The sequence below is a fragment of the Spinacia oleracea genome, chromosome 5, assembly GCF_020520425.1.
Source record: "Spinacia oleracea cultivar Varoflay chromosome 5, BTI_SOV_V1, whole genome shotgun sequence".
Lineage (NCBI taxonomy): Eukaryota > Viridiplantae > Streptophyta > Magnoliopsida > Caryophyllales > Amaranthaceae > Spinacia > Spinacia oleracea.
The window spans coordinates 35,784,797-35,807,143 of record NC_079491.1 but is presented as its reverse complement, the minus strand read 5'-3'; the positions used below and the strand labels follow the sequence as shown (position 1 = coordinate 35,807,143).

At 33.9% G+C, this 22,347-nt stretch overlaps 1 protein-coding gene across 1 annotated transcript; it reads right to left on the bottom strand.

Annotated features, from left to right (window-relative positions):
* Nucleotides 1-352: 352 nt before the first annotated feature.
* On the bottom strand, nucleotides 353-14,805 carry LOC110799158 (alpha carbonic anhydrase 7). The gene is made up of 7 exons (XM_022004372.2): nucleotides 14,626-14,805; nucleotides 14,326-14,543; nucleotides 14,136-14,242; nucleotides 13,658-13,760; nucleotides 13,401-13,574; nucleotides 924-977; nucleotides 353-673 (listed from the first exon to the last, which is right to left on the bottom strand). The coding sequence occupies exons 1-7, from the start codon at nucleotides 14,714-14,716 to the stop codon at nucleotides 551-553; spliced, it is 870 nt and encodes a 289-aa protein (XP_021860064.1). The 5' UTR covers nucleotides 14,717-14,805; the 3' UTR covers nucleotides 353-550.
* Nucleotides 14,806-22,347: the final 7,542 nt, after the last annotated feature.

The following is a 22,347-nucleotide window of genomic DNA, read 5'->3' as shown; positions in this document are numbered from 1 at the left end:
ACGAACTATTGCCGCAAATGCTTGTCAAAAAGCGTTTGTGAGGCGGAGAGAGAGGAGAGGCGAGCAGCGGCGGCGAGAGGCGAGAGGAAATGGTCGGATGTCGCCGGATGTTGGTGGTGGCTACGAGCAGCAATCGAAGAGAGAAGAGAGAGAAAGTTGTGAGAAGTGGAGAGAGAGAAAAAGCCGACGAGGAAGAAGAAGGGGGAGTATGCAGATGAAATTACGAATATGCCCTTACCATCCTATCAAATTAGGGCGGTTAGATTTGTTTTCATCCTACGGTCTCGATAAAATTAAAATTTTAATAGAAGGTAACAACCATTATGTGTACGGACTTAAAACTAGTTCTCAGTAGAACTTAATAGTACATAATAACATAAACGACGATAACTGGTATTTATTGACATTTTGGCCGCATACCGATTATAATCAAGTAATGCCGACTTTATTTATACGGAATATTTAGAAATAAACCTAAAACCCTTTATTTGTTAAATTATTTAGAACCATATGGATTTCAGGGTTCAACACTCGCACACTTGTTAAGTGTTTACATAGATGATACATATGGTGTGATTAGAGTATCATTGTCCTCGATGCGGAGTCTTGTATCATAGAGGGACACCCTTCTCCAGTTCAAAGGCTGCAATGGTCTTGCATTTTCTCTTGCATCCTACAAATTAAGTGGGATAAATAGATGGTGTTAACCAAAATAAAAAGCGTAGCATATGTCCAAAAGATCTAGGATATTGAATTTAGCTTTCTTTTAACAATTTGTTAATGACATGTCTCACTTTCTTTAAGTCTTCATACACCGAAAGAAAAGAATAGAATAATGAATTTACGAAGTCCTTCGCATTAATTTCATGTATAAGGGTTGGAAGTTGGAAGTTGGAAGTTGGAAGTTGGAAGTTGGAACTTACATCATTAACAGCATCTCGCAGCAATTTCACTTGTTCTAACGAAACACTTCCAACCTGTGTTCATGTAAATAATTAGAGCATTGCGGAAGAAAACATGAATGAATGGTTGCTTTGTTGTGGGCCTTGTGGCCCAACGTCATATAGCCCACAAACAAATGTTTCGTATATTAAAAATAAAAATATCATTTTCATATCCTTTACGAAAATATTAACCCCCTTTTATAATAAAAATTATGTTTAACAAGTATTATGTCCGTCACAAATACTACAGGATACTGAATGCATGCCTGTTATCATAGAAGTACGTACGTATATACAGAGTTACATACTTTCCCTCCATTCTTTTTTATTCTTTATGTTTGTTATCTTACACGCGATTTGACTAGGTAATTATTTAATAATAAGAAAAACAACAATTTAATGCTTTCTCCTTTTTTTGGACTTCCCTTTTTATTCTTTACTTTGGAATATATTTGTTTTATTGTAATATAAATGTCTCTAATATTCTATTAAAAATTATGCCAAATGATTATTTTTAATCAATTAACCAAAAATGTCACGTACAATGAGATTCAAACTTCAGTCCTTAAGGTAAATGATAATCCTCATTACCATCATAATCAAATATCAATTGTGATTTATCTCTTCACATTAATTTATAAATGAATGTCAACATGAAGTCTAAAACAACTAATTTTTTATGTAATTTTTTATTTTTTATTGACTATTTTGGAAAAAATAATAATAATTAAAGAATTAGGATAAACATGAATAAACGTGATGTCATAAATCTCGTAAGCATCAACTACATAAATGTTCACAAATTCTTATTTACAATGGGTGTACAATAATTTATTGTACATCGGAGTAAAAGTTAACTCAAAATATATGCTTTAAAGTTAAGCATATATATGTAAAAGTTATCTATTTTTCACTGATAAATTTTTTCATTTTAGTAAAACTTATTTCTTCAAAATAACTAATAATGTATAAAATTAATCATTTAACCCTTTAAAATATTTATCTATCAACTTTTTTTACTAACATAAAAGTTAATCAAAACTAGGTTAAAGTTACAAAAAAAAGAGTTAAAGTTATCTTGGTGTACAATAAATTTATTGTACACCTTGTAAGCACAAGACCTTTTGATAAATGTTTTGCATGACTGTATATATCTAATTTGGTGTTTATTAATTTGAATCACTTAGTTCCACTAGAAAACAAATTATACAAATTGTAATACTTCCTTCGTTCCGGATATATCGCACCATGGTTGACTTTTACTCTTCTAACCATTAATTTGACTCTTAATATCTCTAACCGTGTGCAACTAAAAATTAAAAAAATTAATATTTAGAAAATATATATCGATACGAATCTAACATTATCCACATTACTAAAATTTCCTTGCGTATGAATCACAAAAAATGGCCAAATTTGTGGTGTGAATAGTGAAAAAAAAATTGTGCGATATTTCCGAAACGGAGGAAGTATGATATATGTAATTGAAAAAATAATTTTCCCATGATAAATGACGTAGTGTGTTTGTGTAGTTGACGAACTTGATGCATGGTTGTCACTTTATGATATACATGTATTATACGAAGTATCAAATATTGAGCTCAAGAAAAATCTAAAATTTTAAATACTCAATGTAGCAACAGAGGCATTGCCCGAGCCACACACTAATTATTTGTTAAATCGGGTGCATTATATCAAGTTGGAGGTGAAAGCTTGGCTCAATAGCTTTCCAACGCCTGGTCATAAGCTCATTTTGGATGAGAAATGAGGGAGTTATGACTGTTTTATGAGAAGCTGTCATGCAGCAGGGGAAGTTCGGCCGAACGTGCTGGAGGTTCGGCCGAACCTGCTGGAAGTTCGGCCGAACTATTAGGTGGTTCGGCCGAACCTGAAGTCAGTAGCTGTGATTTCGGAGGTTCGCCCGAACTTTGGGTAAGTTCGGCCGAACCTACTGGAAGTTCGGCCGAACTCTTAGAATGTTCGGCCGAACCTAAAGAGAATCAGGAACTATGTTTTTGGAGGTTTGTCCGAACTTTTTGGTAAGTTCGGCCGAACCTGACCTTGGTTCGGCCGAACCCTTTGAAGGTTCGACCGAACTGTGCGGGTAATCTGTTTTCTTCTCCGCACGGTACAATCGACGTGGCCTTTTCTTGTCCCTTAGATTGGTTTGATGTCGAACACTATAAATACCAAATGTAATGAGATTTTCAGAATTAAGAGAGAGAAACACAAGTGAGGTTGAAACCCTAGATCTAAGCAAACATAGAATTCTCTCTTCTTCACCTTTGAGAATTCCTCTTTGTAATCATTTCTCCATTGAAGAGTAATACAAGCTCCAAACCCTCCCCCATGGTGGATGTAGCTCATTGAAGAGTGAACCACCTTAAATCTTTGTGTGTGTTTTTATTTTCTTTAATTATTTCTTCTCATTATTCAAACATCAGATTGTCATACAAATCAACATTCAAGCCTAAAAGGTCCTTCATTTATAACAATTGGTATCAAGAGCTAAGGTTGTGTTTGGGTTGTTTGTTTGATTTCTTGGGAGTATTGAATACTCATGTCAACAATGAAGTTGGATATTGAGAAGTTTGATAGGTCAATTAACTTTGGCCTTTGGCAATTGAAAATGAAAGCTATTTTGATACAAAATGGTGTGCACAAGGCTCTTGAAGGGAAGGATATAAGAAACCCACTACCATTACGGAAGAGAAGTGGGGAGGAGATCGATTTGAAGGCTTTGTCGGCTATACAACTTTGCCTCTCGAATGAAGTATTGAGGGAAGTTGCCAAGGAGGAAACCGCCAATGATCTATGGTCGAAGTTGGAGGCTCTTTATATGGCTAAAAGTGTCACCAACCGTCTACTACTCAAGAGTAGACTCTATGATCTTCGGCTTGAGGAAGGTAATTCTCTTAAGTCTCATTTAGATGAGTTCTTTTCGATTGTTATGGATCTTCAAAATCTTGATGTTGTTTTAGATGATGAAGATCTTGCAATTTACTTGTTATGTTCATTACCACCATCCTATAAACATTTTCGTTAAACTATCTTGTATGGTAGAGATGATTTGAGTATTGATGATGTTAGAGATGCTTTGACCCAAAGGGACTTAATTGATAATCAATTAATTTCTAAATCATCAAATAATTCCAATGATGGCTTGTTTGTGAGGGGTAGAAATCATGAGAAGACTTCTACTAGTAGTGGTGGTAATGGGGGAAGAATAGGGGTCGGTCCAAGTCAAAGAAATTGAATCCTAACCGTAACAAGTCTTGCAATTATTGTCACATTAAAGGCCACATTAAGTCGGAATGTTGGAAGTGGCAAAAGAAACAATTGGGAGGTGATGGTAAGTCCGGAAAGGGCAAAGAACCTCATGCTACCGCTGAGGCTAGCTATGTTGATACCGATAGTGATAGTGGTGCATTGGTTGCCACTCATGGAAGAATCAAGGCTAAGGATGAATGGATTTTGGATTCGGGTTGCTCATTTCATAGGACCCCCAACAAGGATCTCTTTAGCTCCTATGAGGAGTATAATGGAGATAATGTCACCATGGGAAACAATGTAACGTGCAAGGTGATTGGAATTGGGACGGTAGCCATCAAAATGTTTGATGGTGTTGTGAGAACCTTAACTAAAGTTCGTCATGTTCCGGAGCTAAAGAAGAATTTGATCTCTCTTGGCACTCTTGACACTAACGGTTGTAAGTGCATAGCGGAAGGTGGAGTAATGAAGGTTGTGAAAGGTGCTCTTGTGTTGATGAAGGGTGCCAAAGTGGGTAGCTTGTACTCATTGCAAGGATCCACCATGGTAGGCTCGGCAAATGTTTCCACGGGTACTATGAGTGATAGTGAAACCAAGTTATGGCATTTGAGACTTGGCCATATGGGGGAGCATGGTATGTCGGAGCTTAGCAAGCAAGGTTGTTTTGGAAGCTTGATGCTTGAAAGCCTTGGCTTTTATGAGCATTGTGTGTTTGGTAAACACAAGAGGGTTAGCTTCAAACCCGCCGTACACAACACCAAAGGGATACTTGAATACATCCATTCGGATTTGTGGGGTCCCTCTAGAGTTCCTTCGATTGGTGGTTGTAATTATTTGCTCACTATAATTGATGACTTCTCTAGGAAGGTTTGGGTGTTCTTTATAAAGCATAAAGATGATGTCTTTGATGTGTTCCTTGATTGGAAGACCATGATTGAAAAGAAGACCGAGAAAAAGATCAAAACCTTGAGGACCGATAATGGTCTAGAGTTTGTAGAGAAGAAGTTCTTGAAGTATTGTCTCAAGAATGGCATTGTGCGGCATCGAACTTGTGCGGGTAGACCTCAACAAAATGGGGTTGCGGAGCGAATGAATAGAACTCTCTTAGAGAGGGCTAGATGTATGCTTTCACAAGCAAATTTGGGGAAATCTTTTTGTGCGGAAGCCGTTTCAACGGCTTGTTACTTGGTGAATCGCTCTCCTCACTCGGCTCTTGACTTCAAGTCACCTCTTGAGGTATGGTACGAAAAACCCGTTGATTATTCTAGTTTGAGAGTATTTGGTTGTCCGGCTTATATTCATGTTAGTGATGGTAAACTTGAACCTAGAGCTAAAAAATGTATTTTTGTTGGCTATGGTTTAGGAGTTAAAGGTTATAGAGTATGGTGTAACCAATCTAGAAGAGTCATAACTTCTAGATATATTGTTTTTGATGAAAATTGTATGATCACTCCGGGAAAGGAGCTTTCTATTTGCAATGATGTAGGTTCACACCATGATACTGAGGAGGAGGTGAAGCTAGATGAGCATTCACATGATGATGGTCACTCATCAAGGAGACCTCGTGAAGCAACACCACAAGCTCAAAAGAAATCCATTGCCGAAGAAAGAGCAAAGAGACCAATCAAGCCTCCAAGTAGATACATTGAGGAGTGTGATTATGTCCAATATGCTCTCTCCGTTGCAAGTCAAGTGGAGACCGATAATGACGATCCTTGTTCATTCAAGGAAGCAATGTCTCTAAATGATTCCGGCAAGTGGTTGATGGCCATGGAGCAAGAAATGGAGTCCTTGCACAAGAACAATACTTGGAGCTTATGCATTGCACCGAAAGGAAAAAGAATTGTTGGGTGCAAGTGGGTGTACAAGAAGAAGGAAGGTACACCGGAATCGGGTGGTCCCGTCTACAAGGCAAGAGTTGTTGCAAGAGGTTTCACACAAATTGAAGGTGTTGACTTTCATGAAGTATTTTCTCCGGTTGTGAAACACTCATCCATAAGGGTGTTGCTTGCCTTGGTAGCTATGGAAGACTTGGAGCTACACCAACTTGATGTGAAGACCGCATTCCTCCATGGGGATTTGGAGGAGGAGATCTACATGAAGCAACCGGAAGGTTTTGAGGAGAAAGGGAAGGAAAATCATGTGTGTCATCTTTTAAAGTCCTTGTATGGCTTGAAGCAATCTCCAAGGCAATGGTATAAACGTTTTGATTCGTTCATGTTGGCACATGATTTCACAAGGAGCTCTTATGATAGTTATGTCTATTACAAAGAACTTGTGAGTGGTTCCTTCATCTACTTGCTCTTATATGTAGATGATATGTTGGTGGCTTGCAAGAATATGATTGAGATTCACAACTTGAAAAAGTTGTTGGCAAGTGAGTTTGATATGAAAGATCTTGGTGAATCCAAGAAGATTCTTGGTATGGAGATTATTCGTGATAGGAATGCGGGTGTTTTGTATCTTAGTCAAAAGAGATACATTGAGAAGGTGCTTGAGCGCTTCTCCATGGTGCATGCAAAACCGGTTTCCACTCCATTGAGTTCTCACTTTAAGCTCTCAAAGGAGCTTAGTCCTCAATCCAACGAAGAAGAAAAGTCCATGGCTCACATTCCATACACTAATGCGGTTGGAAGTGTGATGTATGCCATGGTGTGTTCAAGACCGGATATAGCGCATGCGGTGAGTATGGTTAGTCGGTATATGTCAAGACCGGAAAAGGTCCATTGGGAAGCCGTGAAGTGGTTGTTGAGATACTTGAAGGGTACCTCAAACGTTTGCCTTGAGTTTGGTAGAAATGCAAACGGGCTTGAGGGCTTTTGTGATTCGGATTATGGAGGTGATTTGGATGACCGGAAATCTACTTCCGGCTATGTCTTTACTTTGGGTGGTACAGCCGTGAGTTGGCAATCAACGCTACAAGATGTTGTAGCTCTTTCAACTACGGTGGCCGAGTTTATGGCCATTACCGAAGCATTCAAAGAAGCAAAGTGGCTCAAGGGTCTAGTGGGAGAGTTTAGTCCATGTTCAAGCTTGGTGTCCGTGTTTTGTGATAGTCAAAGTGCCATACATTTGGCTAAGAATCAAAACACATTCTACAAGAGAACAAAGCACATTGACATCAAGTACAACTTCGTTCGAGATGTGATAGCTAAGAAAGAATTGCTCTTGAAGAAGATTGGTACCGAGGAGAATCCCGCCGACATGTTGACAAAGCCTTTGCCGACAACTAAGTTCACTTTGTGTGTGGACTTAGTTGGTCTTTCTCCATGGTCGTTGTAAGCCCATAAGGTCTGGTTGGAAGTGTGTTTGGAGTATAGTTTGGTATTACATTATGAGGAAGTGTGGAGGATTCAAGTCAAGGTGGAGAATTGTTATGTGTGTCTCGAATCTTCCTTGAAGGATGTTAGGGTGTTATAGTGGAAGGTCTGACTTCAAATGGACATATCTCATGATCTACTCATTAGATTGAGTTGATTCAAGTTGGAGGTGAAATTTTGGCTCAATAGCTTTCCAACGCCTAGTCATAAGCTCATTTTGGATGAGAAATGAGGGAGTTATGACTGTTTTACGAGAAGCTGTCATGCAGCAGGGGAAGTTCGGCCGAACGTGCTGGAGGTTCGGCCGAACCTGCTGGAAGTTCGACCGAACTATTAGGTGGTTCGGCCGAACCTGAAGTCAGTAGCTGTGATTTTGGAGGTTCGCCCGAACTTTGGGCAAGTTCGGCCGAACCTACTGGAAGTTCAGCCGAACTCTTAGAATGTTCGGCCGAACCTGAAGAGAATCAGGAACTATGTTTTTGGAGGTTCGTCCGAACTTTTTGGTAAGTTCGGCCGAACCTGACCTTGGTTCGGCCGAACCCTTTGAATGTTCGACCGAACTCTGCGGGTAATCTGTTTTCTTCTCCGCACGGTACAATCGACGTGGCCTTTTCTTGTCCCTTAGATTGGTTTGATGTCGAACACTATAAATACCAAATGTAATGAGATTTTCAGAATTAAGAGAGAGAAACACAAGTGAGGTTGAAACCCTAGATCTAAGCAAACATAGAATTCTCTCTTCTTCACCTTTGAGAATTCCTCTTTGTAATCATTTCTCCATTGAAGAGTAATACAAGCTCCAAACCCTCCCCCATGGTGGATGTAGCTCATTGAAGAGTGAACCACCTTAAATCTTTGTGTGTGTTTTTAATTTCTTTAATTATTTCTTCTAATTATTCAAACATCAAATTGTCATACAAATCAACATTCAAGCCTAAAAGGTCCTTCATTTATAACATGGTTATTGTGTATTTTGTTTTCAAAGAAAAAAAAATACTACTCATTCGTCAAAGACTAGCTTTTACACTTACTACTTGAGTCCCACATTATTTTTTCCAAACCTAATTAAGTAATCCGTACTATTTTTTTCCAAAGAAGTAATCAATTAATCACTAATCAGTGAGTACTAATTAGCTAAGGAAACAACACGTTATTTGTTTGTTTTGAAATAGAGTCTAATGCAATAAATCTAAATTGTTTGTTCTGATCTAGTTTCAACTGATAATTAATGAATTGTTTTCGTCTAATTTTGGCATACTGCCTACTTGATGGCGTTGACAATGGAGTATAATTCTACACGAACTTGATGTATGAAACGCACAACTCTGTTTGATGCATTAATTATCTTAATTGATATTCCGTATTGAGTTTCGATGATTAATGAAAAGTCGCTCTCGAAGATTTGTCGTTTTGTTGAACTAGTGACTACTGTTCAAAATTCATGTTTATGTACGTTGCTCGTTTATTTGACGTGTTTATGGCGAAACAAGGGGGTGGTAAACGGTAATCGGACGAGTCGGTACGAGCTTGGGCCGGCCTTGGGGTACAGACTTGACTAAAATATTTATATCTTAGTTACAATTTTAATATTAGGCTTTGTTTGGTTAGGTGTAAAACATTCTAAGTGTAAAATGATTTTCATGAAAAATAATTTTCAACAGATAACACGATTTCACAATTAGTTTTCCGTTATTTGGTTTCATGCACTACAAGAATTTGTATCTTTAACGACAACCTAATTACGACGGGTCAAAAATCCCGTCGCAAAAGCCTTTTGCGATGGGGCTAACAACCAAACAATGACGGGAATAACCGTCGCAAATGTCTTTTACGACGGGTTTACGACAAATTTACGACGAGATTTCTATTAACGACGGCCCCCTTTTATGACGGGTTCGCGACAGGAAATCCCATCGTTAATCAACGATTATTGGCCTTTCGCGACGGGATTTTTCGTCGTTAATAGTACCATTTCTTGTAGTGATGTAAGAAAAATGATAAAATGAAAGAGGAAGTAAGCAGGTAGTGAGAGCAGCATACAAGAGAGATAAAGAAAAGCAAGGAAAACCGTTTTCCTTTTATTTTAAAGGGAAAATAGTTTTCCATCAATGGGAGAGCAATTTTACTGATAAGGAAAATGGTTTTACAATCCTTTGCAAACCAAACAATATAAAATTGAAAATAGAGGAAAACTGTTTTCCATGAAAATGTTTTACGCCCTACGAAACATAGCCTTAGTATTATAACTTGTACTCCCTCCGTCCCAAAATATATTGTCCGTTTGACCTTTTTCTCGTGAATTAAGAAACTTGAAAAATAACATGATGAACTATTATTGTTATTGTACTTTAATAGAAAAGTACACAATTTATTTGTTTTTTAAACAAAAAGACAAAAAATAATAAATTATGGGACCACATTTTCATAATAGAAACATTAATGATAGAACCACACTATTTTCTAGGTGCAAACACATTAAATATTTGACCATATTTTGAGACACCCAACATGAAAAACAGGCACAACATTTTGGAACACCCAAAACAAAAAAACATACACTATATATTGGGATGGAGGGAGTAGAATAAACTACAGGAGTTCTTAAAATATGTTTATTAGTTTCGCGAGACGAACTTTGTTGCGCTCAGCTCATTAAAATTTTGAGTGGAGCTAGAATATAATCATATATTGTTCACGAACAAAGTATGCTCATTTAACTTTCTAGACGGACTACGGAGTAACATTTTGTATTTACACTGATATAAACCTGGTCCACGCTAACTTAGCGTGGACCAAGCATTAGCGTGGACCAGGGCAACGGAGTAATTTGTATGGGAAAATGTGTAACTGTCACGTGACAGTTATTTTGTGATTTTAAATAGTAATTATATGCATATTATAGTAACTATGTGTTTTAAAGAGTTACTATGTGTTTTGTAGAGTTTAAATGTGATTTGTGTCTAGCCCACTTTATATACGTGTAAAACTTTTTTTATTTTATTAAATTTCAGATCTGCATTCTGTTCATTTCTCTTTCATTTCTCTCTATGCTTTTCAAAATTTAGCCCAAATTTCTAGGTTTTGTTCGATTTTCTTCGTAATTATATTACAATTCTTACAATTGGATCTATTAGATGAGGAAAAATTGGAGGAAGTAGTAGATCAAGAAGGAGGTTCGTCGTTGCCGAAATTAAATCGGAGAATTTGCGCTCGTCTACAAATCTTCGCAAGAATTTTTAGAGACCACATCTCGGTTTGTTGTTTTTTAAAGAATTTTAAGTCTATTTTTATTTAAAATTGAAAATTTTTGTTGTTTTGGAGAAATTAGTGTTTGTGTTTTGCCGAAATATCGTTTTCACTTTGCGAATTCGATTAGTGACTTCACAGTTTTAAATAGTAACTGTATGAGTAATACAGTAACTATGTGGTTTAAAGAGGTACTATGTAATTTTAATGGTTACTATATGTGTACAATAGTTACTAATTATTTTAATGGTTACTATATGTGTACAATAGTTACTATATGTGTACAATGATTATTATTTTGTTGAGTGATTTGAAATGATTGTTGTTTTGTTGATATTAAGGTTAGTGTTTCACATAGTTAATAGTTAGTTAATAAATGATGTATTTACCTTTAATTTATGTTGCGAAATAGTGTTTTTAATAGTCACTGGAATTTTCGTTGTGTTTATGTTAGTAGTAGTTTTTAGAGCTAGTAACTATATTTTTTAAAAAGTTACTATAACTTTAAAACAGTAACTATGTGTTTAAAATAGTTACTATATTTTTTAGAAAGTTATTATAAGTTTAAAACAGTAACTATGTGTTTAAGATAGTTATTATGTTAACAGTTTATAGTGACTTTTTGATAAATAATAGTTACTATACGATTACATTATGTACTATGTTATTTAGAGTATGTTTTTGTTCGCTTCTTAGATAGTGGCTATATGATTATAATGGTTACTATATGTGTACAATAGTTACTATATTATAATAATAGTTCCTATATGCATGTTTTATATAGTTACTATATGTTTTATATAGTTACTATATTTTGAATTAGGTACTATGTTTATTTTTTTCATGATTTGTTACCATATGTTTATTTTCTTCAATACTATTTGTATGTTTTATATAGTTACTATATGTTTGAAATAGTTACTATTTTAATTTATTATGTTCTGTGCATGTTTTTGATGTTATTCTATATTTTTAGTGATAGAGTTACTATATTATTATCACACCAACTATGTCTGCAACTATGTGACTATATGACCATGAATAATATTTATAGGTATTATATCTTGTATAATAGTAACTATATGTTTGATATAATTATTATGTATATTATAATGTTCTTTTTATGTTCTTTGTTGTTCTCTATGTTATTATTAATAAGAGTTACTATGTTATGATCACGTTAACTATATGATCATAACAATAACTATATATGCAACTCTCCTAATATATGACTATCATTAATATTAAAATATACTATATCATGTATAATAGTAACTATATATGTTTTTAATAGTTACTATGTTATCATTTTGTTCTTTTTATGTTTTTTTTTGTCTCTATGTTATTAGTAATAAGAGTGACTATATTATTGTGACAGTAACTATATAACTATAACAATAACTATATCCGCAATTCTACGAATATCTTACCATCATTAATTATAAGAGTTACTGTATGATGCATAATAGAAACTATATGTTTTACACAGTTACTACGTCATTTTTTAACACTTAAATGTTAAATTATTAACTTAGTTTATATATTATTAATTCAGAAATACAAAGATGATTCATCTAGAATTGAAGTCGTGCGAAAAATAACTTCTGCAAGGAAAATAAAAGCAGGAGAAGAAGAAGAAGAAAATTTTGACAACAATGAAAACCAAGGACATGGTAGAGAAAAGAGAGGACGCGGACGTCGAAGGAGAGGACGTGTTGGTGTAAAGAAGGGACGTGGACATGGCGATTAGTACTTTTTAGTTCAAAAACATTTGAGTTTAATGTGTGTTATTGAATAGATGTAAATAATTAGAATGTCGTAGCTAAAAACAACTAATCATGTAGTTAATGTTTTCTTAATTATTGTTCAAGAGTTATAATTACTCTTACTTTTGATATAGTTACTCTTTTTTATTTCAGTAAATATATGAAATAATAGTAACTATAATCGAAAAAGTTAATATATGACCTCTAAAGCATCTATATTATATTGTTTATTTTAAAATATACTTCGTAGTAATATAATTGTTCTACAGTTAAAATTATTTTTGTATATGATTTAGTTATTCTTTAGATAAAATAGTTATTCTTATCGAAATGACTATATTATTATTTTTTCATAGTTACTATTATGAAGATATAGTTACTTTACAGAACATATAATCACTCTTTGTATAAAATAGTTATTCTTATCGAAGTGACTATATTATGAAGATATAGTTAATTTACAAAAATACTCTGGTCCACGCTAATTATAGCGTGGACCGGGTCCATACAAGTGGTATTGAACATTTTGGGGTTGAGCTGGCAAAAGAAAATACGGAATAATATCTAGTGGTCAAATTAGTGTTCACATTAGCTTTCTACAAATACTTGCCCCATTTTCGTTTCCATGTACGTGTACACATCTTTTGTAACTTGTTTCCTAATAGATCTACACTATTAAGCTTGCATTTTTATGTGATTTTCGATTTAACTAACTACTTGCGTAGTATAAAACAACTTAGATGCATTACTGTAAGAAGCAATTCACTAGCTAATTATATACATAGAGAGGACAAACAAGACGAGATAATATTTATTTGTTTTGAGACGTAATTTAATAGTGGTTGTAATGATACCTTGGTTTCAACGGTCCAAATGACACCTTCATCACAAGGCGGGGTGGTGAGTGACCCCATGTATCTGTAATATCTACTTCCTTCCATCCGTACGTCTGATGGATTAACTATACCACTCATTATTTCTTCTGATGAATTTTTGTTTGAAATTAATAATTTTAATTCATTTTCGATCTGCAACCGTGAAGAGAATAACAAGTTAATTAATTAAACTATTCAATTAGTTGGTTTGATGAATTGATTGATGAATTGATTACCGAAGAAAGGAAAGGATCAGGATTTCCATAATCATAAACAAATCCAATTACTGCGATTTTGTCGTCTAAGCTTTGATGAACAAAGTGCACCTCCAAAGCATACCTATATACGATTATACGTAGTATAAATGTTGTTAGAATAAACAAGTTTAATCAACCATTTTACGTGAGATATTGTTAGAAGAATAATACAAGTATTATGAATATTATTTGCTCTGTTTCACAATAGATGCATTATTTCTCATTGCACGTATGCTAACGCGCTTATTTGAACATTAATATCTTTAAATGCGTATAAGTAAAAATTATAAAAAGTTGATGTTTGGAATCCTTGCATTAATACAAATTTAACAAGATCTCACTTGATTATGTTTTTTTACACAAGAGTGAAAAAAGGTGGTCAAAGTTGATTGATGAATAATGCGCAAATGAGAAATGATGCATCTATTGTGAAACGGAGGAAGTATGTTGTACAAACCTCCGGCCATTAATTGCATGTTCCGAGGGAGAGTGCCAGTGGCATTGACGTAGGATATAATCAACGCCATTGATTCGAATCGTCCCACCTCCTTCAATCCATTCAAGCTACATACATCAACAAATATTAATTAACCAACTAATAAAATTGATAAATTAGTACGCTTAATTGAGAAAGGTTAAGTTATAACCTTAATATCATGACCTCTATTTTTGAGTGTTGTCTGTCCAGTTTGATAAGACCTTATAACTCTGTCGGATTCGGGTATTCTTTCCGGTAGGCCAGGAAATATAAAGATGGGTGACTGCATTTTGCCGGTCTTACATTTCTCCCATTCATCTTTAATGTTTCCCCAATTCTCAGGTCCCCTTACATCCCCTCGAATGTAGTTGAATTCTGACTCATCCTCTGCCATTGTTCACTTAAACTTGTCAAATTAAACACTATCAACAACAAGCTAGTATGGAGTATCAAGTATGTAATTACTTACCAACTTCTTGAGCAATAGTTGACGTTGCAAATGACAAAACAAGGAGAAGGGACAACGCTCGAGAAAACACAAGGATTATCGATTTCTCCATTTCTCAAATACAAATTATTGTTTTAAGATAACTTGAGCTTAATTTCATGACAATGTATTAATCGATCGCTCTCTTTTATAGGCAACTTAGGGACACTTATTTTCTTCATAATGTATTTTTCTTGGCAATTTAGGGAATAGGGACATTTAGTTTTATGAGAATGTACCACACCCACGTGATGCGCATCATACACGTTCTCTTGACTAATTTGTCCAAACTCCAAACAGTTGGATAAGTAAACAAGTTTCAATTATTATATTTAAAACTTTTACTTTTGCCACGTAGATAACAAAATAAGGTAGAGTTCTTAACATCTAAAGTATTTTATTAGGAAAGACAAATTAACTCCTTTTTATAAAGGGGGTAAATTGGGGATCCCTCTTACAAGGAGTGGAAATCGCACCTCTTTCACTAGCTATGGAAGAGGGCCTCCAATTACTAGGACTCCACCCATGATTCTCATCGATTAAAGTTAATTATTAGACCAAATTTATATATCTCAGCTGGATTTATTAGCCTCAAACTTGTTAGAATTTAGGTCTTGATCTCTTCCACTTAAGGGGTGTTCTCTTCAACTTATAAGGCTTTAACTTATCTGAACTTATCTTATCTGAACTTATAGAAACTTATCTGAACTTATCTGAAATTATCTGAACTTATAGGAACTTATAAAACCTTATTCAAACTTATAGGAAGTTATACGACCTTATTGGACCTTATAGAACCTTATAGGATCTTATTGGACCTTATATGACCTTATAAGATCTTATTAAACCTTATTAGACTTTATTTAAAGTTTATTAGATTATTACTAAACTTTTAACCATTAGAATATTAAAACTAATTATCCAAAATTTATACTCTAATAATTGAAGCAATCAATTGATAAGATATATAATATGTTACCTCTAAATATTTACAGGAGGTGTTGCAAAACGTTGTGATTACTATTACGTACATGTTATTTGTTGTATGATTCACCAAAAAGACTGTCAATTGATTTGTGATGTACGCGTAATATTTAAAAGTAAGTTTTTGCCTTAAAATTATATTGATAATAAATTAATAACAACATATTAATTAATACTTACAAATAATTGATAATTATTAACTTGAATTAGTGATCAGAAAGAATTTTAATATAATAACATAAATATGATGTATTTAATATAACAACGCAAATAATCATAATATTACATATTTTATTTAAGCACTCATAGAAACTTATACGATCTTATTGGATCTTATAAGACTTTATTGGAATTCATAGGACCTTATTGGAACTTATAGGACCTTATTGCAACTTATAAGAATTTATTGGAACTTATAGGACATTATTGGAACTTATAGGACTTTATTGAAATTTATTGAAACTTATTGAAACTTATCTGAACTTATTGGAACTTATCTGAACTTATCTGAAATTATTGGAACTTATCTGAACTTATAGGACCTGAAAATAAGGTCCTATAAGTTGAAGAGAACAAGACCTTATATGACCTTATTTTCAGGTCCTATAAGTTTAGATAAGTTCAGATAAATCCAGATAAGTTCAGATAAGTTCAGATAAGTTGCATTAAGTTTCAATAAGGTCCCATAAGTTCCAATAAGTTCCAATAAGGTCTTATAAATTCCAATAAAGTCGTATAAGTTCCAATAAGATCGAATAAGTTTCTATTAGTTCTTAAATAAAATATGTAATTAATATTATGATTATGTGCGTTGTTACATTACAAGAAAATTTACATATAGAGGAAACTCCTTGAGGCAATACATTTTTATGGCCTGTAAAAGTGTTTTTTAGCATTAGTTAATTATGGTAGCCTCTAAAAATTACTTTTAGCGTCGGTGAAATTTAGGTTGCCCCTAAAAGTAAGTTTTAGCATTAATAAAATAATGGTTGCCTCTAAAACCTTTATTTAGCATCAATGTAAATTAAGTTGCCTCAAAAAAGTATTTTTTAGCATTAATAAAATAATGGTTGCCTCTAAACCCGTTTTAGCATCAATAGAATTTAAGTTGCCCCCCAAAAAAAAAAACTTTTTAGCATTAATGAAATAATAGTTGCCTCTAAAACGTTTTTTTAGCATCAATATAATTTAAGTTCCCTCTAAAAAGTACTTTTTAGCATTAATAAAATAATGATTGCCTCTAAAACTTTTTTGAAGCATCACTAAAACTTAAGTTGCTCCTGAAAAGTACATTTTAGCATTAATGAAATAATGTTTGTCTCTAAAACCTTTTTAGCATCACTGAAATTTAAGTCACTCCTAAAAAGTAACTTTTAACATTAATGAAATAATGATTGCCCATGAAACTCTTTTTTAGCATTAGTGAAATTTAGACTGCACCTAAATGTTCTTTTTCCGTAGTGATATTTAGATAGCCTTAAAAAGTCATTTCAAACATTAATGAAATTTAAATTTCCCTTAAAAGTTCTCCAATACGATGTTGCTAATTTCTATTTAAATCAAACCATGATATTGTTTTGGCCCCTTACATTATAGTCTCTACTATATGTCGTTAAATTATATAAGGAGAGTAAATATAAATATAAATTGAGCAGTTGTGTGAGGCAGTTTGTGTTGGTGTGTTGGAGTTTTGTTGTATTTCTTCCTTTCATGAGTAATAAAATATCTTATTTGCCTAAAAAAATAAAAAAATTAAACCGTGACCCGTTATACTCAAAACCATTTACAACCATTGACCATATACAAAAGTGTCGAGAATGTCATTTTTTTTTTTATCAAATCTAGCTTTTTTCTATGTTCGTAGTTGTTTGTAGCGACTATACATTCGTTTTTATTATTGAATTATCTAAATAAAAACAAGAACTTCAACAATAAAGAAATAATATTAAAGGAGTACAATAATGAGTTAAAGAACAAAGTACTCTTTTCTAGTACACTTGAATAGGGCATAGAAGACAAATTAATATGAGTACGATATACCTTATGCACAACTCTAAAAAAAGATATTAATAAAAGTTCCTCAACAATAAGTTACAGATAGTAAAATGATAAAGCTATATTTGTATATTGAAGCTGATGCAGCTAAAAATAGTGCTGGAAAATGCTCTTGCAGTGGCAAAAACCAATTCTCCAGGCTTGGTAAGGAGAAGGAAGAAGCCGAATCTAGTAGACATATTGCAGAGGCTGAATTAGATAAAGCAAGATCTGAAATTACCGATTCATAAGCAAACTATCGAATGCTACCACAACTCTGAAAACTCTTAAAGATACAATGCCTCATTTAGAAACCAAAATTTATGAGCTAACTGATGAGAACAATGCTGTCAAGGTAGTTAGAACAAAGACGGGAAAAGACAAGGGAAATGGACAGTGCATATTGATTAGGAAGTTTTCCAAATAGTAACAAATTAAGAGATAATGCTCAGTCCTAGCTCCAACTATATCTCACAGTTCTGGAATTGATACTCCTAAAGCTCTAATAGACTTTGAGAAATAGATCAACAACAAGTAATAGTCTGTGTCTGGAAGAAACTGTGGGCAATCAGGTGGCTAGCAGAACCTTAAATTCGTCAAATATATCCAGTAAGTTTCAAAGATTGAGCAGCAGACTATGTTTGCAAAATAAGACATTTGCATGATGAAATGGCAACTGCAAATTAGCAGAAAATACAAACAATATTCACTAAAAAGGTTTGAGTCAGAAGTCAAGTTGGCAACCTTTACAAATTATTACCTCAATCAAACCCCAAGGTGTAGCCAAAAGAATATCCACGTCTCTTTCCAACTTTGCGGAGATGCATATCCTACCCCTTTAAAAAGCAAGGAGTGCCTTCTAAACTCCCCTTAAGAATAGTGGAACTACCTCCACGCCCTTGAATTCATTCATTATTTACATGCCCTGCCATTCCCCTTTCCTTGCCCGCATGATCGGCCAGTTGTCTGTTCCCACTTCCCTGCTTCAGTGCTTCCCTTCTTCTTTCTTTCACCCATGATTGTGTTTCAACAAACCCGGTCTAGTTCTGCTCATCCGCCTCCCATCTCCTCCGCCCCCATTTTCTCTCTCTTCCCATTCTTCTTTCTCTCACCTTCTCACTCCTCTACTGCTTTCAAAATGCTTCTAATCTCTTCTCTACTACTGCTTTTTTTTTTTCAAGGTTTCATCGCGGCAAGAACGGTGAGATCTATTACAATCCTTCTATTTCAATTCTACAAATTAGAGCAGCGATTTTCTTCCTCATAATGTTGATGCGATGCTTGTTGTGGCGATTCTCTAGAAAATTTAGGCGCTAACTAATAGCTATGGCGATGTTCAAATTTTGAATCCCTTTAGGCTCTAGCTATAGCGATGTCCAAATTCCCAAGGTAAATTTCAGAATTCCTAACCATTTTACAATACTCTCGTCAATTTTGTGTGCGTGCGTGAAATTTAGGGTTTCAATGTTTTTTTGTTTATATTGGATTTAGTAAAGCTTGGAACGGATGAAGAATGCGAGATGGTATGAAATGTTTTGAATTTAAAGGTTGTTTCCATTTTCAGGAAATTTTGTGCTCTATTTAGTGAAATTTAGGGTTCTGGTGATTTGTTCATGTTTTGTTGGTATTTCTTATGGAGTCAAATCGCCTATTTTTAGTAATATTGATAAATTTTTCCCTCAATTGTATGCGATGTTCGATTAGAATGTACAAAGTGATACACAAGTTGAAGCCTTTTTCTCTAATGTCTGATGATTTGAAGTTTGTAGCTTCGCAATTTCGTATAATTCACAGTAAGATATGGCACATCTGGGCTATATCTTTATAGATTACAAACTCTTACTATGAGAGTTGTACACCAATGCGTAGTGGATTTTGAGGCACTTCTTTTTTTTTTCAAAAAAAAAAAAAAACAGTGGAATTAGGGGTACTTTGCAAATATTTAGTAATTGATGGGTTATCGTATAAATGAAATCAATTTGTTTCTGTGATATGGTTGAAACGCTAAAAATATGGTATTGTTTTGTGTAAATCACGTGAATATTATGTTAGAAATAATTGAAAAATGGTGATTGACTAATGTACGTCAGAAGATGAAATGTAGCTAGATTGATCAATATATCTATGGTAAATGTTGTGAACTTCGATCTCGAAGAATCACTAGGGAATCCCCTCGTCAATATTTATTATCTAGACTAATGAGCTCCCTTTTTTTTTTTAGTTTCTACTTCCAAAAGTTATAAATTGAGTGTCCAGATCTGTTGCAGTGATTGTAGAATAGAGCTGATGCAAGTCTTTTGTTTCTTGTAATGACTCTTGCTGTTATTATTCTGAGAATTTCTCATGTTCTAAGGTCCCTATGTTTTATATCCTCTTAGCTGATCATTGAACTTTCTTCCTGAAGCAAATGCCACGGTACTTTGAGTAAGAATAGTTCTTATATCTCTGTGCCTCTCTTCTTGAATCCAAATTATTTATTCCTGACTAAGAGTTCAAGATTTCACTCATTTGTTCCATTCGTAAGGTATTTCATCCTTCTTCTTCTTACTTCTTTTGAAAATTTTATTCTGAAGTTTGAATTTTCAATGCAATATTTGTGTTCTTTTTGCATTAAGTATTGCACAAATTATATTTTGCAGCATTGTTTAAGGCCAAAATAGGTGGTTGAAGATCTGCCTTCCCGAAGCAGGTACTTTTTTTTATTTTTTACTGCAAATTTTTGTAAGTTGAGAAATTTTTCTTCCAGTTCAAATTGAAACACAATTTAGTTCAAATTAAAGCAAGTAAAAGCCTTGAACTTTCCTTTAATATTCCGACAATATTGAACTACCTTATTTTCCCCCATTTTCCTTCTTATTTTATAACAACGCAAGAGGGATTTGTTGAAGCAAAAAGCAATCACAAGCTAAGTCTGTTTTGATGCATATTTTTACAATGCCTATTTTTCTTATAAGCATTCATATTATATTTTTTATGTTCCAATCTCAGGCAAGCGTGTGATCCCAATCTTAAAGTTATAACTTATAGTCTACTTCATCTGAAACAACTAATTATAACATTGATAAATCATTTTTTATTTATATGATTATGTTGATCGTATTCACTAATGAAGCTTAGAATCAATATTCTATGTTGTATAACTCTTCGGCTTACATTCATTTTTAAGTGTTGGATAAACCACCCCCCTAATGAGTTATACAAAATATATTTGGTTTCTTCTTTCTTGGAATCTTGAAAGATATCGTTGTTGCTACAAATATTATTCATGATAACCTTTCACGACTTTTGAGTTTTCTGTAGTATACTTGGGAGTTTGGCATTGTTGCTTATGGAGTTAGTTTTATGCTGTTTAGGTTCTTTTAGCTTTCTGTTTTATGTTCCCTTCTATACGGGGGCATAGTGCTTTGATTGTGGTTGTACTGGTAGTGTGCTAGGAAAAGATGATAGTGGAACAATCTAAGGCTCTAAGCCATTGTTGATGCTGTGATTTGAGTATATTGTGTGTTATACGACCGTTGCAGCAATTTCTATGAATGTCCACCTGTATGTCACTTTTACTTGTTTATTTTTTCCTTTAAAAATGTATAATGACTTCGATTTCAGTAATTCTCTTTCTATCTCCTTAGGCACTAGCTTCTTCACTTTGTAAATTCACAATCAATTTCTTTACATATTAATTTGTCATTAAGACCATATTTTATTTGGGAAATTTGGAGAATTTAATGTGTTGGATACTGGTATTTATTAGTTTTCTTGCCATTGTAGTTTGAAAGGTCTTTGTTTCTGGCTGCGATTAGTTGTTCCAGAAGATGAAAAAGACAAAGGTATTGTTCTGTTGAAGCAAGGCGACATAGTTGTAAGTGATTTTTGTTCTCAATTATTTTTTCTGGAATAATTTCTTGTGAGGAATGGTCGTGACTATCATGTAGGGAAAAATAGTTATTTTTCTAATCTTAGTGTTTTCTCCTGCTTATAATTTTTGTAATAAATGGATATTTTTCTTATCTGTTCTTGAGAACCTGTTCAAAAATTTTGTGTCCATATGCTAAAATTGTGGAAAGAGAGATAGAAGATATGTTTGATATCTGTGTTGGATGGATGTTTGTCTCTTCTGTTCTTGAGAACTTGGTCAAATATTCACTGTCTATATTTGGTCTCGCTGTTTCTTTTGGCACGGATCTGGACGTCAACCATGTTAGGATAAATTAGATAGCTTAATTTTGTCCAGTAAGACCTAGGCATACTTGAAAGCAACATACATGGAGAATGTAATTGGAAGTTGTGCTTGGTATTATGAAAATCATAGAAACAGATCGCCCTTTTGGACTTGCTTGCCATCTGAGATCATATGAATATGTGATGCAATTAGAAATTTTAGGACTTCTAATTCAAAAAAAAAAAAAAAATTCTTTATTGCATTATTTGTATATTCTCCAAATAGGCTTGAGGTTAGGTCTAAGCCTCTAGCTAGGCTCTAGCTATAAGCTGGTGTCTAATGCTTGATCAGTGAGTATTATATCTAATATGCATTTGTTTAAGATTGGTTGAGATGGGTGGTTAGATAGAGAGTGTGTTTGATTGTGTATGAATTTTGGGAAATATGCACAAGGGTTTGGCTTAATCTCTCTTAAAAAATACAAAGGAAGGCGAAAAACTTTAGACTACTACGTCTCTACTCTCCAGGAA

What these genes read in the sequence shown, in the direction of transcription:
- LOC110799158 (XM_022004372.2), bottom strand. Translation starts at nt 14,716, where the DNA reads ATGGAGAAATCGATAATCCTTGTGTTTTCTCGAGCGTTGTCCCTTCTC. An exon ending in CATGCAATTAATGGCCGGAG is followed by an intron (nt 13,761 to 14,135) that starts GTTTGTACAACA and finishes AATCGTATATAG; the next exon opens with GTATGCTTTGGAGGTGCACT. An exon ending in TTTGGACCGTTGAAACCAAG is followed by an intron (nt 978 to 13,400) that starts GTATCATTACAA and finishes ACATGAACACAG; the next exon opens with GTTGGAAGTGTTTCGTTAGA.